Source organism: Dendroctonus ponderosae, unplaced genomic scaffold (genome assembly GCF_020466585.1).
Source record: "Dendroctonus ponderosae isolate FM_Combo_2020 unplaced genomic scaffold, Dpon_F_20191213v2 Dpon_F_20191213_3, whole genome shotgun sequence".
NCBI classification, from domain to species: Eukaryota; Metazoa; Arthropoda; class Insecta; order Coleoptera; family Curculionidae; genus Dendroctonus; species Dendroctonus ponderosae.
In genome coordinates, this window is record NW_026018508.1 from 11,662,723 (window position 1) to 11,677,576 (window position 14,854).

General features: G+C 37.1%; 5 protein-coding genes across 10 annotated transcripts; 3 read left to right on the plus strand and 2 right to left on the minus strand.

Annotated features, from left to right (window-relative positions):
* The first annotated feature begins 1,159 nt into the window (after window positions 1-1,159).
* Window positions 1,160-6,492, plus strand: LOC109546684 (sodium/potassium/calcium exchanger 3). Of its 3 annotated transcripts, none has more exons than XM_019917735.2 (9): window positions 1,160-1,509; window positions 3,282-3,572; window positions 3,631-3,818; window positions 3,873-4,020; window positions 4,080-4,280; window positions 4,340-4,546; window positions 4,641-4,742; window positions 5,316-5,532; window positions 6,188-6,492. In XM_019917735.2, the coding sequence occupies exons 1-9, from the start codon at window positions 1,365-1,367 to the stop codon at window positions 6,303-6,305; spliced, it is 1,617 nt and encodes a 538-aa protein (XP_019773294.2). In that variant the 5' UTR covers window positions 1,160-1,364; the 3' UTR covers window positions 6,306-6,492. The 3 variants fall into 3 exon arrangements, with proteins under 3 accessions (XP_019773294.2, XP_019773293.2, XP_048521252.1); XM_019917734.2 differs by having other exon boundaries at window positions 1,164-1,509; window positions 4,337-4,546; XM_048665295.1 differs by lacking the exon at window positions 1,160-1,509 and adding an exon at window positions 1,607-1,651 and having other exon boundaries at window positions 4,337-4,546.
* A 25-nt stretch (window positions 6,493-6,517) lies between these two features.
* On the plus strand, window positions 6,518-8,956 carry LOC125504013 (EF-hand domain-containing family member B). 3 transcript variants are annotated; one of them, XM_048665293.1, is made up of 10 exons: window positions 6,521-6,701; window positions 6,755-6,934; window positions 6,988-7,168; window positions 7,223-7,352; window positions 7,403-7,585; window positions 7,638-7,872; window positions 7,923-8,112; window positions 8,165-8,242; window positions 8,430-8,614; window positions 8,718-8,956. In XM_048665293.1, exons 1-10 carry the CDS (start codon window positions 6,651-6,653, stop codon window positions 8,910-8,912), a joined length of 1,608 nt encoding a protein of 535 aa, XP_048521250.1. In that variant the 5' UTR covers window positions 6,521-6,650; the 3' UTR covers window positions 8,913-8,956. The 3 variants fall into 3 exon arrangements, with proteins under 3 accessions (XP_048521251.1, XP_048521250.1, XP_048521249.1); XM_048665292.1 differs by having other exon boundaries at window positions 6,988-7,352; XM_048665294.1 differs by lacking the exon at window positions 8,430-8,614 and having other exon boundaries at window positions 6,518-6,701; window positions 6,988-7,352; window positions 8,718-8,832.
* Window positions 8,040-12,117, minus strand: LOC109546683 (pre-mRNA-splicing factor CWC22 homolog). 2 transcript variants are annotated; one of them, XM_019917733.2, is made up of 7 exons: window positions 10,927-12,117; window positions 10,646-10,867; window positions 10,272-10,586; window positions 9,876-10,209; window positions 9,610-9,815; window positions 9,005-9,445; window positions 8,040-8,277 (listed from the first exon to the last, which is right to left on the minus strand). In XM_019917733.2, the coding sequence occupies exons 1-6, from the start codon at window positions 11,855-11,857 to the stop codon at window positions 9,030-9,032; spliced, it is 2,424 nt and encodes an 807-aa protein (XP_019773292.1). In that variant the 5' UTR covers window positions 11,858-12,117; the 3' UTR covers window positions 8,040-8,277; window positions 9,005-9,029. The 2 variants fall into 2 exon arrangements, with proteins under 2 accessions (XP_019773292.1, XP_019773291.1); XM_019917732.2 differs by lacking the exon at window positions 8,040-8,277 and having other exon boundaries at window positions 8,910-9,445.
* An 88-nt stretch (window positions 12,118-12,205) lies between these two features.
* On the plus strand, window positions 12,206-12,764 carry LOC109546705 (28S ribosomal protein S14, mitochondrial). The gene is made up of 2 exons (XM_019917774.2): window positions 12,206-12,343; window positions 12,405-12,764. The coding sequence occupies exons 1-2, from the start codon at window positions 12,290-12,292 to the stop codon at window positions 12,726-12,728; spliced, it is 378 nt and encodes a 125-aa protein (XP_019773333.1). The 5' UTR covers window positions 12,206-12,289; the 3' UTR covers window positions 12,729-12,764.
* LOC109546703 (DNA repair protein XRCC3) lies at window positions 12,757-14,835 on the minus strand. The gene is made up of 4 exons (XM_019917773.2): window positions 13,791-14,835; window positions 13,413-13,739; window positions 13,020-13,363; window positions 12,757-12,972 (listed from the first exon to the last, which is right to left on the minus strand). The coding sequence occupies exons 1-4, from the start codon at window positions 13,843-13,845 to the stop codon at window positions 12,778-12,780; spliced, it is 921 nt and encodes a 306-aa protein (XP_019773332.2). The 5' UTR covers window positions 13,846-14,835; the 3' UTR covers window positions 12,757-12,777.
* Between the last annotated feature and the right edge of the window lie 19 nt (window positions 14,836-14,854).

Here is a 14,854-nt window from a genome sequence, read left to right on the forward strand (position 1 = left end):
CGATCAACTGACTGAACAAATCGAAAGTGCGATAAATAAAGGCCGTGCACGTACTAAATGTGGACAATGGCCAGCTGAACACATCGACTTTCCCATTACAAATTACTATACTAGTATATACGAAATGTATATACTATGTACGAAATTATTAATTTACTATACAATGTATTTCTTCAATTTTTGTAATTTAAATGATGTAAAGCACACTTCACTCCTTTACTTTAAAATTAATATAAACACCTTTGGTACACGTTAAATAATATTTCAAATATACAGCCCAGATCTGAATCAATTAGAAGACTGCAATATTCAGTTTTAGAAATGTTACTATTACGAAATATTATACAAAAATGGTTCAACACTAAAAAGAGAAATCAACAGAAGTTTTTCATTTTTCAATTCACTGCAATTTATACCCTAAAAGTAGATTTCGTTGTCCTTATACTAACACAAAATTACAAATATTTTCCGGTGCAAATGGAAAATTTTCCGGCTTATTGGCATTACTCAGGTAGAAAACACTAAAAGTGCGACAAACAACATTGTCATTATCTTAAGATCCATGTGTGAGTATGTCGCATTTGGTGTAAATGTAAAGCGTAAACCGTTTTATTATCAACATTCCTTGAAATTATTATATTATTATAATTGTGGCGTCTTAAAGTGAAATCTATATCTGTTCGTATAAACATTGTGTTGGTTTTGAAATTAATGCATATACTGACTGTACAAATCCTAGAGCATCATCATTAGCGTACGCCCCATTATGGATTTGATTACACATATTTTACTTGATTAATCCTCAAAAATGGATCATCGACACTGTTCTTAGAGCGGGAAAATTATTTAAAAAAAAATATTCAAAAGTACTAATGGAGTTATTGGACCACATTTTTTGGGCGAAAATTTGAACAGAAGACTTTCTTTTCCAAATCAGAAGGACGATGATCCTTCGTGAACACAAATGAATTGTTTTATAGTATTGTTATTAAAAAAGTATTCGAAACTGTGTAATTTATTTTTTGTCAACTTGTGTTCACGCCACTGGTTCGCTTGTATTTACACTCATAAGAACAATTCCCATAGTAAATGATACGAAACGAGTTCACATAAAAACACAATGCAGTGCTATATTGATATTTGAGTATTTATATAAAATTTAAAAAATTTCCATTCCCATTGAGCGTTTCAAGCATCCTGATAAGAGGCGAAGAAAAGTTATATATTTGTTGGAGCAGTTTGCGGCAAGTTTAAATCGAACAGGTGCATGGCAGTGGCGTAACTCAGTGCTTAAAGTGAATGTACCAATTTTTGGGCAAATCTTCAAAGCTGCATAATTTTGAGTTGTTAGTTTTTCTATAATTATGGCAATGCTGTTAAGGACTAGAACCCGGAAAGTCGCGCTTCGACTTAGGATTATCTGCATTTGCACCGTCAGTTTCGTGTACTTAGTTATTGCTCTGCTCTCTAATAGCATTAGCAACCCTCATGCAGTGAAAGAAAGTTCGGGTAAGCATTTCAATAATTAATTACCTACTATGGAAATGTGGATTTTTTTCTTTTTAACTGTTTACAGTTTATTCTTCCTAATTCAAAAACATATCAAAGGCGGTGGCTAAATAAAGACACTACAGGTTAATTCAGTTAACAGGTCAGTTGAAGCAGCTTGAGTTATTAGTGCTCATCAAAATCAATTAACTTAATTATTCGGTCTAATTGTTAATGCGCGTTTAAAGTTGCTATTATTAAAGAAAATGCGATTTAACTAGCGTATTCATAGATCTCATGCAGCATTATCTGGTTTATAAACTGCAGAAAAGTTGAATTTTTCTACCCCTTTGTAGCGATCCAATGGTGCGTGCAGACCTGACGAGCCGAGCTTGAGCCGCGGCAAAACATCTTTGATGATTCGTCAAAACACCGACAGACGATCCATTTTCTGTAGGTGTTTTGACGAAACATCAAAGGAGTTGGCCGCGGATTAGGCTCGGTCGGCTTATTAGGTCTAGACGCGGCATAAAAACCCTAATATTTGAGAAAAACAATCAGGTTTTCTCGTCTAAAATCTGCTGTAGTTTACACAAAGAAATCAGAAAGTTTTACAGTTCATTTATCTGCTCAAAATATCTAAATGCCGATTTCGTATATTGACGTCAATTTAGCAAAATATCTCCATTTGCGGAAAATAATACAAGAATATTCATTAAACAACAATCAGGCACACTATTTCTTCATTGGAGTGTGTTAAGATAAAATAAATACCATTCATAATTATCGTGTTCTCGGTTAATAAATCTTCTAACTGAGACGCATTTTATCCATTGCACTAAATGCATATATTTTTAATTGCGTGCAGTGCGTCTAAACTGATAATGGGCTTTTTTTGGAATCGATGAAGAGTTTTGAGATAAATGCGCATTGTAAGTGCGTATTTTCAATACGATCGAAAAAATGTTGAACTAATAACTTAGTTGACACTCTTTAAGAGCAAACTCCAAATTTATCGTTCAATTTTATGTACGTTATATTTATATGTTTTCACACTTTCTGATTGAAAACTCTTTGAAACCCATTTGATAGGCACACTGTCCAGCCAAAACTTAGTAAAATTTTCGCATAAGGTGGGCCACACTGTTCAAAAGCCGAAAAAAGGCAAAATTTAGGAAAACACAATTTACTAATAAGATGCTCGTTTCTGTAACAAAACACGTAATTGGGCACCGTCGCAAATTCATCAAAGTATTAAAGGAATCGTGCGAAAAAGCCAGCGGACCACTCAATTCCAAGCGAGCTAAAGGCCAGAAAATTTGCAATTAAAAAAGGGCATTTTTGCGGTTAAATTTACACAACTAGACTGGAAAATGGTAGCAAATACTAAAGAAAAACCCCCATTTTCAGAAAATTATCAATTTTCCGCACAAACACGTAAACAAATTGGGTTTTTTAGAAACCAATAGACTGATCGGAGCAAAGTCAAAGTTAACATACCTTTGGAAGGTAGTAACTCGAGATCATTGAAAATATCGCAAAAATTGATTTGAAAAAGTTAATCTTTGGTAGTAGTCTTTAGCCCGTTGTAGAATAGATCTTCCCGACGTTTTGCCAGTACAAGCGACTTGCATCTTTGGAGATGAGTTTGCGCGAAACCTTACACCGAACTGAGCCTCCAAATTTTATTCCCAACCGTTTGAAATGCATCAGTTTCAATCATTGGCAATTTTGACTCTTTTCTGCTTAAACTGACCTCAGGATCGCCTCATAAATCGCACTTATTTCTTTAGGATACCCGATGTTTACCTCTCGACATTTATTGGCGTTAAATTCGATAAACGATTCTAATCCTGGCCAATTCAATGAAATATTCGATTTAAAACCTTCCACTTTGAGTTGGAATGAAAGTAGAAATTGTACCCCGGCGGCCCTGAATGAGTTTCCTTCGGATGGGTTAACCAGAGAGCAACGCCAGCATGGGTGGGTGATAATCCATGTGATAGTGGTATGCTATTTATTTATATTTTTAGCAGTAGTTTGCGATGACTATTTCGTGCCGTGTATAAAAAAGTTGTGCGATGGTAAGTTGTCTCAAAGAACCCGTTGTAGGTCGCATGCAGCAATAAAACTTTGTTTTAGTTCTACAATTAAAGGAAGACATTGCAGGGGCGACTTTTATGGCAACTGCCAGCTCCAGTGCGGAAATTTTTGTTAACAGCGTTGGCACTTTTATAACAGAGGGTGATTTAGGGTTGGGAACCATTGTGGGATCGGCTGTTTTCAACATACTGGCTGTACCAGCATGTTGTGGCTTCTTTGGAAATATGGTAAGAAGCCCCTGTTCTGCAAAGGTTCCTTTTAATTAATGAGGATAATTTCAGGCCTTCAGGCTGGAATGGTTTGCCTTAACTCGCGATAGCGCAGTTTATGGTTGTGCGGTGATCATCCTTATTTGCTTTTTGCAAGATGGAATTATTTACTATTCGGAAGCCTTGACTCTAATGGTGCTTTATCTAGGCTACCTCTTAGGTAAGCTTGCTTAGGATGCACCTAATCTAAGCTGCCAGCCTGCATCAGATTTTTTCCAGTGATGGTCTTTAATGACACTATTAGTTCCTGGTTTCATAGAACCATCGCCAAATTGAGGAATAGACGCTTCTATAAGGAAGTGATGGCAGAAAATCAGCCGCTCCTGCTAAAAGCAAACGAAAAACTCAACAATAACTACAGTGATTCTGTAGTTGAATTTTTCCTTTCCGATGTGACTCTCAAAGATATTGAGCAATCAGGTGAGTGGCAGCCACATAATTTTGAATTTTCCAACAATTGCAGAGCGCTGTTTCAGAAGAGTCGACTAACATATGGAGTTGGCCTAAGGAAGACACGAAAAAGACCAAACTTTGGTGGATTTTCACCTGGCCTATATCTTTCGTGCTGTTCCTTACAACGCCAACAATAAAAAAATATCCCAAAATGTACATTGTCACATTTGCAATGTGTGTAGCTTGGATTGGAACGGTCTCTTATGTGGTTGCTTGGTTAATTACAATCATTGGTGAGTCTAATTTATGTACAATATTTATCAAAAGTTTCATTCCTTCGATTATTGCTTACTGCTAGATTTAGCGACGATTTAAAATCAATTTCAGGTGATACGCTGAACATTCCAGACTCTGTTATGGGACTAACATTTTTAGCTGCTGGAACCAGCGTACCAGAAGCTGTTTCTAGTGTGCTGGTTACAAATCAAGGTAATTTTAAAGCTGAATAATTATAATAATTAATTTTCCGATAAAGTCGATGAAATATGCAAGTGCCGCAGGTTCAATTTAGGTATATTGTATATACTTTCCTGACTGTGTTTCAATTCCAAATCAAATTAATTCCTTGATTGATAAATAGAGACAATAAATGACTGAAGCCCAGGAATGAATTTGATTTAGGTATATTGCACTCTTTAAGCGCTGCTTTTTTATTTTAGTTTCCTCATGTATTTTAAGACTTCTTTAGGATTGTAATTAAAAGTTTTCAATGTCCAGATTTCGAAAAAATCCTTAAGGAAACAGTTCAGTATTAGATTTTTGGTAAAAAAGCATGAAGCACAGACACCGAAAGTTGCATTGGCTTATCTATACATTCTAGATACGTTTGCAAATGAGTGGAATACAACGAAAATATCAAACTAGTGCAAAAGGCAAAAAGTTTAAGTTCCAAATTAAATTTCAGCCAATTGATTCATTTTCTGCAGCATTTAAGTTTTTTAAGCAATTTAATTAATTCTAACATTTCTTAGAAACTTGATAGTTTCAATACACGATTTTCAGGGTATGGTTCAATGGGAATAAGTAGTTCGATTGGTTCGAACACTTTCGATATTCTCCTTTGCTTGGGGCTCCCGTGGTTTATCAAGTCTGCCTTTTACCCTAAAGTGCCAGGCCAACATTGGATCACAATAAATTCACAAGGGATAAATTACAGTGCTGTTTGTTTATTGACCACTCTTGTCCTGTTCTATCTCAGCATCTGTTTCAACAAGTTTCAGTGAGTATAAAAATTGTTGTATTTAGGATTTTGTGTTTGAGAAAAAACCCGATAAATAGAAGCCAAACGTTTTGTTAAAGGATTTTCTGATCGTTCAGTCACAAATAGAAGATTGATCCATTCAGGAGCATAAAAGGAGCACACATATATTATCATATATAAAAACAAAAAAAAACAACAATCTAACTCGTTTCTAAAAATGTTGTTAATATATGTTTTGGTAGCTCAGTTGTTCATCTATTGGTTGCTTTTAGTACCGTAAACAAGGTTTAAACTAGTTTTTTAAGTCAGTGTTTAGCCGACTAAAAAAATTAAGGAACAATTAATTAGCACTGACCACTTTAACTCTTGAAAAAAGTCCCTTATGCATCGCCTGCCCAATCATTGACGAGTTTGTTTTTTGATTTGGTTGTTTTTTTTATGTTTTTATGCGTTTTATGAGAAAACCCTGTTCTAAAGAAATTCGTCTTAAACGTCTTAATATTAAGAAGGATCGACAATCGTATGCATTTGTGTGCGTCAGAATTAGTTGTTGCTTTCAACTCTTGAAGTTACAAGATGCGAGTAACTTGAGAGGTAAAACTGGCTACGTGAACCAAAGAGCCCTAAAAGCAAAAGCTTAAAAAACATGAAATAAATATGTTCAACATTTCAGATTGGATTGGAAGATTGGTCTAGTATGCCTCGTAATGTACGTTGGGTTCGTAATATTTGCAACCCTAGTCGAGCTCAACGTTTTCTTCATAGTGAATCTACCGACGTGCAGTAGATAACGATTAATCCAGTAACCCAACGAGTAAACCTAGTAATAAGACTTTTACATGCGTATTCCTGCTTAATATTTAAGTTGGCATTCGCACTTGCCATGTGAATAACTAATGAGATAAACCTAGATTTTTGTAAAAAAAACTTATTTGAAATAAATGATACATGACTGAAATTACATTAAAATAAAAAATACATTAGTGTTTTAATTTTGCAAAAGAAACCCACCAAAACGCCATTGAAATGTTTCTAACGCCAGTCAACTAATTGGGCCTGTTTTTACCTTAACAACAATAAAGCCACTTTTGATCGTTGAAAACTTCAAGCCGAAAATGCTATTTGCCCACCTTTAAATGGCTGGAAACTATGGAAAATATGTGGATCGCTCCCCTGTTATTTGTGCGGTAATAATCTGCAGTGTTTTGTGTTAAACCATGCAAAGCATCAACCGTTTTAGGCTGGAAAAGTATCCGGAGACCCCAAAGATAACGTTGAATCCGCCTTGAAACAATATGGATTAGTTGATGAAATCAACGCGTTGAAACATGACGCCAACATCTGGAAATCCGACCAGTTTATACCACCGAGAAAACTGCCTCCAATTCAAGGCGCCCAGTTTTTAGGAACAAACACCCAGGTCAATTTTGATCCAACTTGATGTTGGGAATGCATTCAAATGCAAATTTCTAGGTCAGCAAACTGTTGAATCCTCCAGTTTTAACAAGATATCAGCATATGATTGGCGATCTAAAAGACACAGTGTATTCGTCCTACTGGAACGCGGAAATAGGCAAAGTTCGAGACCCAGTACCAGGACTGCCAGCAGGAATGAACCCTCTTGAAGTCACCTTTGGAAACCCATCCAAAAAAGGTTTAAGCAACGCCACATTGATGAACTTATCAGCCTTCCATAGTTCGTTTTCAGACATTTCCCTCAAAGAAGTGGTGAATCCGTCGAAAAGCCACTACGAAGTGCTCAGAGACTGCCAAGTAGGGCATGAATTATACAAGAAAACGCATAACGATTACAACCCTTCCGAAAAAGTCCAGCGGGGGTAAACAAGTGAACGCCCGCGCATAAAACAAGCTTGAAACATTATTTCAGATACAATAAACCTCCGTTTAATCCAAATAAATGTTACGGACAAAAGACGAAGTATGACCCAAGAGGCATTTGGGTGAAATGCGCTTGCGATTGGTACCAAAAGGAACCTCTGGTACATGCCAATAAACTGCAAGCGGATTTTTTTAAAAGAACTCGCCCGCGTCTTGGGCAGGTTTTAGCGCCGTTCGTAACAAGACACCTCATATCGACTAGCGGCAAATAAAACGATTTTCAGAAACAATAACATCAGTTTGGTACCAAAGAACCATACATTTGGCGATGCTTCGAATCAAGACTTCTACGGCGTAGAAGACCTGCTAAAGGACCCAAACGTGCAGCCTTGCGTGTTTAAGCGCGATGTTCGTCAATGGATTGCCAGTTTAAACAAAACAAGGATGGCCATCAAACAAAAACGGATTCACGGTTTTGACATCGAGGATTTTTATAAGAAAGCGCTATACTTGGACAAGGCAATTGCGAATTTTTCAGTGTTTCCTTGGAAATTGACGAGGATTTTCAGGCCAAATCGGGGTTCCTTCCCTTTGAAGATCTGCGCAAACTGTTCTCTTGCAGCTATATAATGCTGCCGACAGAGCTGGAATGTCTTTGCTACTACTTGAATTATATTGTCGATGGCAAGACGGATTACAGGAAATTTATTGACTTGATTGATAATAATAAGGAGCTGATCGATATGCGGCCAATAGAAGGTAGAAAGCCTATTTAAGGCGCCAAAATATCCCTCACTTTATGGACTTGCAGATGTTCCAAAGGAGAGCAAGTACTACATTTCTACTTCTCGGGCAGCTGGATGTGATTATTTGGATGTGAATAACACTGGTAAGAGTTTCGTCTTCGTTACTCGAGCTTGCAGACTGTAGAAGAAAATAATTTCATTAGCCTTATCTCTCATAGTATGTTCCTCCCGTTTGTTATTTAAAGTATGCTTTGCTCATTGTTCAAAATGCGACTTAAAAATGAAAAACACGGAAACGATCTTTAACCAACCAAATTTTGCTTACTATAGACTCAAACAGAAATATGCCAACAGCAGGAATTCCGTCCATAAGACACGATTTGCCACGACCCGTAGCCCCAAGTGGTGGTATAAGGGCAGCAATTGAAAATTTTGGGGACGAAACTTCGGCGAAGAGTGTAGTTAATCCTAGCATTTACACTAATTTCGGGTTAACATATCGGGACTTTTTCCTGGTAACTAACTATCTGCGCTTTGAATGAAAGCAGAAATAAATCAATTTGTTGCGTTCAATTGAAAGCAACAGTTAGATATTTTTTTGAACAGTCATTCTTCCAGCCAAGATCATCGCAAGTGATTAGAAACCTATTTGAAAAGCTGGGATACAATTTCATTGAAGGTAATTTTGAAAAACTGTGGGAAATGGGAGTGAAAGAAGATCAGACTGGTCAAGTGTGCATCGATACATTCAAGCGGTTGCTGCAGAGCAAATGCCAGCCTTTAAGATTGAGGGTTGATGAAAAGCAGATCTAATGTGAAAAACGAATAGCCCAAATATATTTCAATAATTCCCAATATGTTACATTGTTTTTATTAATACGAACATGTTTTCGAATATTACTTACCTACCAGAATAAGAAAGAAACACACTTAGCTTCTTCGTCTGTCTCGGTTCCTGCGATAATTGTCAGTGTCCCTGGACTTCGCATCAACACTTTTCCTTCTTGTTCTTTCCCGTGACCGCGATTTGCGTTTTACTTCTTTGTCTCTAGATCTCGGCCTTTCAAACGCCTTTTTGCGATCCCTCAACTGGTCAATATTATCTTCATGGCGGCTTCTCACCCATTCGTAGTCCTTCTTCTTTCGATCAGTCGAACGACGCTCCGGTGAATGGCCACGATCGTTTTGCCTTTTACTTTTCTTCTCATCAAACTGTTGGCTGGACTTGGAATACTTATTCTGATCTCTTCCGGTTTTAAATACTTCTTTGGGGCTTCTATTCTGTTTACGTGTCGATTTCATTTTATTTACTTTGGGGCTTTCGTCTTCAGAACTATCGCTTGATTCTAAAAGTAAATAAAAAAACACTTGTTTTTTATCCCACGGGAAGAATGGTTGGACAAAGTGTTCGATGTAGGAAGGCTTACAAGGCCAGAGCCGTCATATATATTTTCCTTCCTAACTGGTCAGCAATCAATTTAAATAAATAAAAATAATTTAGGTGTCTAACCTGAGCTACTGCTATCTTCACTTGAACTGGAGGAGCTACTTTCTTCCTTCGCGGGTACCGGTACATTTTTTGGTAAATTCTTCAAGTGGTCCCTAAGATCATCGGTCAAACCACCCAGACCAATTGAAGTAAAAAAATTGATCGAAAAACGGGTGTTGTTGGGATCATCCCTTGGAAATAAACCTGCAAAATGACCTTGGAGAGTTCTGAAACAAAACAGGTAAATGAACAAAAATGTAGCGTATACAATATAAATAAAAACTCACGGATCTTTCAGCCTTTGATTGAAATTTCCCAGTCCCATATACTCTGCCAATTCTTGAAATAGGATCTTGATGAAAATCCGACTCGAGCTGTTTGTGTCTTCCTCGGTCATTTTCATTACTTCTAGAACCTCCCAACTTATGGCGTCAGTAAACAGTAGATGGGCAAAGAATTTGCTCACATTTCTCAGCCTATTTGTATCCAATCTGTGTGTTGTTGCGTAGGTGTCTTTGAATATTTGCTGAAACGGCTCCACGTAAGTTTTGTTTATTTGGCAAAATCTCTGACCTAGTAAGCCATAGAATTTTTCATATGTTCTTTGTTCTGCACAACAATCTAAAAAAATTCAGAAATTAAAAGCGGTTGAAAATTTGTCGAAGATGCGTTTATTTACTTACCAAGAAACATATGACAGAGCTCGATTTCTTGGCCGGGCTTCAATTCCATTTTTAAGAGCTTGTGGGCACATTCTTCAAAATCCAAACTAGATTGAATGGTCAAATAAATAGTCCTCCTTAAGACAATCAAGTTAGTTTCAGTTTGATCTACAATCGCATCTGGACCTTTAACTTCTTCATCTTCACTATCCTCCTCTGATCCTGAATCTGAGCCTGACTCAGAGCCTGATTCACTGTCACTTTGAAGAATTTCTTTGCTCAAAATTTTGTATTTGCCCTCGTTTATTTCGTACTCGTCATCAAATTTGAAAACATCTTTAAACATATAAACGAGTTAATAACCAGAAAGACATTTGTATCATATAAAAACTTACTCAGAATGTCTTCAGCCTCGGCCTGTTTCACATCAACCAGTTTAATCAGATGGGTAAACTGATCATCTTCTTCCACAATATCCAGCTCTTCAATAATAGCTGCATAGTCTTTAAAGCCGTCTTTCCTGATGTGAAACATCACCTCAATCATGTATTGAATTCGCTTTTCCAGCTTGCCTTCATGTAGAATGTTTTTCAGCATCTCAAAGATCGCATTGATGCCTGAAAATTGAATTGTTCTATATCACGAGCTTTTGGGAATCCTTTTTAGAAAAGCTTACCTTTCCTGGATACCTCCGACAGTTTCTGACCACATTCCTTTAAAAAAGCTATTGCCACTTCAATGGAGCTATCCGTAGGAGATTCTATGAGGAGTGTTAGAATTTCCAGTGCCAAGATTTCATGCACTACACATTGATTCACCAAGTGAGCCACAAATGTTGAAGCCGATATACAAATGGATTTATTATTCTGTTTGAAACCTCTCCTGAATTGCAACACCAGCCTCTTAAGCAGTAGCTCTCCTATGTTGGGAAATTTCGAATTGATAACTGCAACCAAAGCAGCGTAGACGTTGGTGAATGTGGGAGAAGCAGCTTGGGCTTGAATTATTGACTTGCAAAGCAAGCCTCTTCCTCTAACAATATTTTCATGCAATAATTCTCTCGCAATTATTCCAATATTGGATGTGTTCACTTTGTTAATGTAACCATGAATAGACTTCTTCAAAGCTTCCCAGGCGATTCTTTGGAAAGCCATGGAAGATTTATCAGTTATTTCTGCTTGCATCATTCGAAGTTTTGCAGGGGGGATATAAGCTCCTCCAGTTTTCGATGTTAAAAGATCTACCGTTTTTCTCTCCCTGGGTTTAATGATAGTTTTATCACGTTCCCTTTCCCTCTCCCTATGGGAGTTGCGGCTTCTATCGCGATTTTCCTCCGGATTTCTGTATCCCGGTTCTTCATAGTACCTCTGACCAACGACGTTTTCGTCTCTCTTAGGATACTTGTTCCAGTATTGGTCACTGTTCCTGTCATCTGAATATCTTCGTTTATGTCTCTTTTTCCTCTGGGAGTCTTTCTCGGGGGTACCAGAGCGGGACCTGCTGGATCTCCTTTTTTCACGTGTTTTCTCCATCCTCGCTATCTTCGATGGTTTACCCTCATCTGAATGCGATTTCTCAACATCATTGGATTCCAAATCGGAAACCATTTCAAAACTTCTGAACAAATACAGCACAGACTACAATAACAATACTGTTTTATGTTTATGCTAGAATTCTTCACGCAAAAACGCCATGACACTATGACACAACCACTGTCAACTGTCGAAAAACAATTTGACAGTCGAAAATTATATGAGATAAACGAATAAAATTGCTTATACTAACATGGTTTCAATGAAGCCAAACAATGCTATATTGTTTTACAAGGATAAATACATGTCTGCCATGCATATAAATGGTTTTTAAACGAAACTTATTAAAAGTACTTAAATATTGTAGGATCAATATAAAATTTGCATAGCATCAAAGACGTCACTATAAACATAGAACAAGACTGTAGAGACGTAGGCTTCTGAGTGTCTTGATGGACTTGACAGGTAACCTCAAAAAGTAAAAAGCTAAACTTTTTATAAGTTAAAATGAGTCTTGCTAAATACGCAACTGGATTGCTGAGGCCCGACCTTAACAAGCAGGTAAGCAGACCTTATAAGCATAAAAATGTAAACACTAGCAACTCATTGACTGTTTTTGCAGTTTCAGCAAGTGAGGCACAAATGGGTTAACCGATGGATGGCTAGGGACTACAAACGAAGAATGACTGTAACTGAATACGCGCCTACAAGGTTGCGAATCAACTCCCTCAAAAGAAATGACATCCTGCCACCAGAACTCCAAGAAATAGCCAGTGCTGAAATAATGGCACTGCCCAGGGACTCGCTTTTGAATCATTTAACTTACAGATGTGTCATAACTTCCAGGCCTCGAGGCGGGGTGCCCCCTTGGCGACTTAGCCGCATTGTTTTCAGACATCTTGCCGATTATAATAAACTGTCTGGCGTCCAAAGAGCAATGTGGTAAAAGAATAGTAGTTGATCAAGAAATGGTGTAGAGTAACCGAGTGATTTATTTATGCGTCCAATATACCCTCTGGAGTAATAAGCAGATTGCTGAAACTCGGCGCTAAATCAGGCGAAAATATGACATCAAACCGTCTTATTGGATCAGTGTTATTCCTGCTCAAGCCAAATCTGGAGGTAACGTTGTTAGCCCACGAAAGTCCTAGAGAAGGCTCGGTGAGTCCAGACGATAAGTTGTCTACAACCTTAAACACCTTTGCTTTGATCATCTTAAATACCTTGTCAATTTTACCTGATTAATAGTTAATATTCCAAATTTGCACTTCTCTTGAAGTTCAATGAGAACTTTTCCTAGGACTGTAAACTCTTGACTTCTAGCTACGTAATTAGGATTCTCAGTGTCACTTCTAAATAAACCAGCTATTGAATCAATAATGATTAGTCCGACCTTTTTGCCCAATAAAAACTGTGGTAAAAGGTTTAAACACTTTTGTAACCGCACAAAATTCGGAATGTGTTCGATATAGATGCGATCTTCAAAACAGATGTCCACGTTATATTTAGATCTAAAAGCGCAGGCTAACTGGATAAGACGTTTTGATGGAAACACATCCTCAGTACATATGTAAACCACTTCTGCAATATTTCTAGTTATTAATCACCATTACTGTATTTCCTCTACTACCTTGGCCTTTGCCTCCTAAATGTACAGGCAACTGTATTTGCAATGCCAGTTGTAGACATAGCTGAGTTTTTCCTACACCACTGCAACCATATAATTCATTTATCCCATTTACTGGAATTCCTCCATTTAGAAGGCCGTCTAGATTTGTGCAGCCAATACTTATTCTATGACATGGTTCGATCTGCTTGGCAGTACAAAATTTATTTTGAAGAAGTTTTTCGGAAGCAATGTACATACATTTTTGTACAGTGTCACTCGAAGCGCCCGTTAGGCCCTGCAGTATTTTATGGTCTGCTAGTATAATGTGTTGCAAAGTAGAGAAACCGCCTGAAGAACAACAATTAACGAGTGTTGAAAGTACTGTAGTGGCATGAATACCGTTTAAAAGTTCATTGTAGCAATCTACGCCCAGCAACAGCTTAATTTCATCCATTTATATAGTAAGTCTACCTTCTTTTCGATCTTCATTAATTTCAGTTCGGGTAATCGGTTGGACTATATTTATTATTAATGAAATTAAATGAATGTAAATAATCGAAAAGTAAGGTTTGTATAAAGTTGGCAGATTTGTTCCTAACCCAACTAAACTGATAGGATATTGTCAGAACAATTGGAAAGAGATTGGAGAAAGATAGAGCTAATTTGGGAATAAAAAAATGTAGTCAAGTTTAACTCAAAAGTAATACTATATATTCTGTGAGTAAGGTCCCATTTTAAAAATATACGTGGTTTTGTCAAAATTATGCCCAAATATGCGTAAAACACCCATGGTGTCAATATAAAAATCCAAAAAAAGTGTTCTGCCCACATCAATCCATGAAAAATTGCTGACGAGAAAAATACCATCGAATACCCCTATATATAACCCATAGGGGGGATGTTCTGTGGAAAATACGTAACCTCTACTTTATCTTCTGACGTCTCCTTTAGTTATTTGAAGTTTTTGTTATTTGTTGTTAATTAGTATTAATGTAAAAGGGGCGGCCCATACCTAAAACCAGTGTGCTTTAAGCTAGAAATGCATATAACGTCTAACGTGAGAAGTGAAAGTTTCTGTGAGTAATTGCATCTTGATAGTGTGTCACAGTATGTAAAATTGAGTCCGTTATCAGATCAATTAAATCCCCTACGAATTCTGAACGAAAATGGCAAAGTCTAATTACAGGTGAGTTACCAGCGAAGGATAGTCAGGTGCAAGGGCTTAGGGACTTTCTTAAGCAAATCCTGCACTACGTGTAACTTACCTGCAATCGATTACTTTGCGTTTGCTGATCCACTCTGCTGCAGTGCTATTTAATAAATAAATAAATAATGATTGTGCAATTTTTAGCAAAATTGATGAATATGGTTTTGAACGACCAGATGACTTCGATTACAAAACTTACGATGAATTTATGTCTCACTACATGCGGACATTAACCAGAAGAGCGCTTAGATGGAAC

Excerpts from the sequence above, each read along its gene's own strand:
- LOC109546705 (XM_019917774.2), top strand. The coding sequence starts at position 12,290 with ATGAGTCTTGCTAAATACGCAACTGGATTGCTGAGGCCCGACCTTAAC. Across the intron at positions 12,344-12,404 it reads GGCCCGACCTTAACAAGCAG|TTTCAGCAAGTGAGGCACAA; the intron begins GTAAGCAGACCT and ends CTGTTTTTGCAG.
- LOC109546684 (XM_019917734.2), top strand. The coding sequence starts at position 1,365 with ATGGCAATGCTGTTAAGGACTAGAACCCGGAAAGTCGCGCTTCGACTT. Across the intron at positions 4,743-5,315 it reads TGTGCTGGTTACAAATCAAG|GGTATGGTTCAATGGGAATA; the intron begins GTAATTTTAAAG and ends CACGATTTTCAG. Across the intron at positions 5,533-6,187 it reads ATCTGTTTCAACAAGTTTCA|ATTGGATTGGAAGATTGGTC; the intron begins GTGAGTATAAAA and ends TCAACATTTCAG.
- LOC109546683 (XM_019917733.2), bottom strand. The coding sequence starts at position 11,857 with ATGGTTTCCGATTTGGAATCCAATGATGTTGAGAAATCGCATTCAGAT. Across the intron at positions 10,587-10,645 it reads CGAGGCTGAAGACATTCTGA|ATGTTTTCAAATTTGATGAC; the intron begins GTAAGTTTTTAT and ends ATATGTTTAAAG. Across the intron at positions 10,210-10,271 it reads GCTCTGTCATATGTTTCTTG|ATTGTTGTGCAGAACAAAGA; the intron begins GTAAGTAAATAA and ends GAATTTTTTTAG.
- LOC109546703 (XM_019917773.2), bottom strand. The coding sequence starts at position 13,845 with ATGGATGAAATTAAGCTGTTGCTGGGCGTAGATTGCTACAATGAACTT. Across the intron at positions 13,364-13,412 it reads TTTAGGAGGCAAAGGCCAAG|AAGTGGTTTACATATGTACT; the intron begins GTAGTAGAGGAA and ends GAAATATTGCAG. Across the intron at positions 12,973-13,019 it reads GAATATTAACTATTAATCAG|GTTGTAGACAACTTATCGTC; the intron begins GTAAAATTGACA and ends AAGGTGTTTAAG.
- LOC125504013 (XM_048665292.1), top strand. The coding sequence starts at position 6,651 with ATGGCTGGAAACTATGGAAAATATGTGGATCGCTCCCCTGTTATTTGT. Across the intron at positions 6,702-6,754 it reads GCTCCCCTGTTATTTGTGCG|GCTGGAAAAGTATCCGGAGA; the intron begins GTAATAATCTGC and ends CAACCGTTTTAG. Across the intron at positions 8,243-8,429 it reads TTTGGATGTGAATAACACTG|ACTCAAACAGAAATATGCCA; the intron begins GTAAGAGTTTCG and ends TGCTTACTATAG.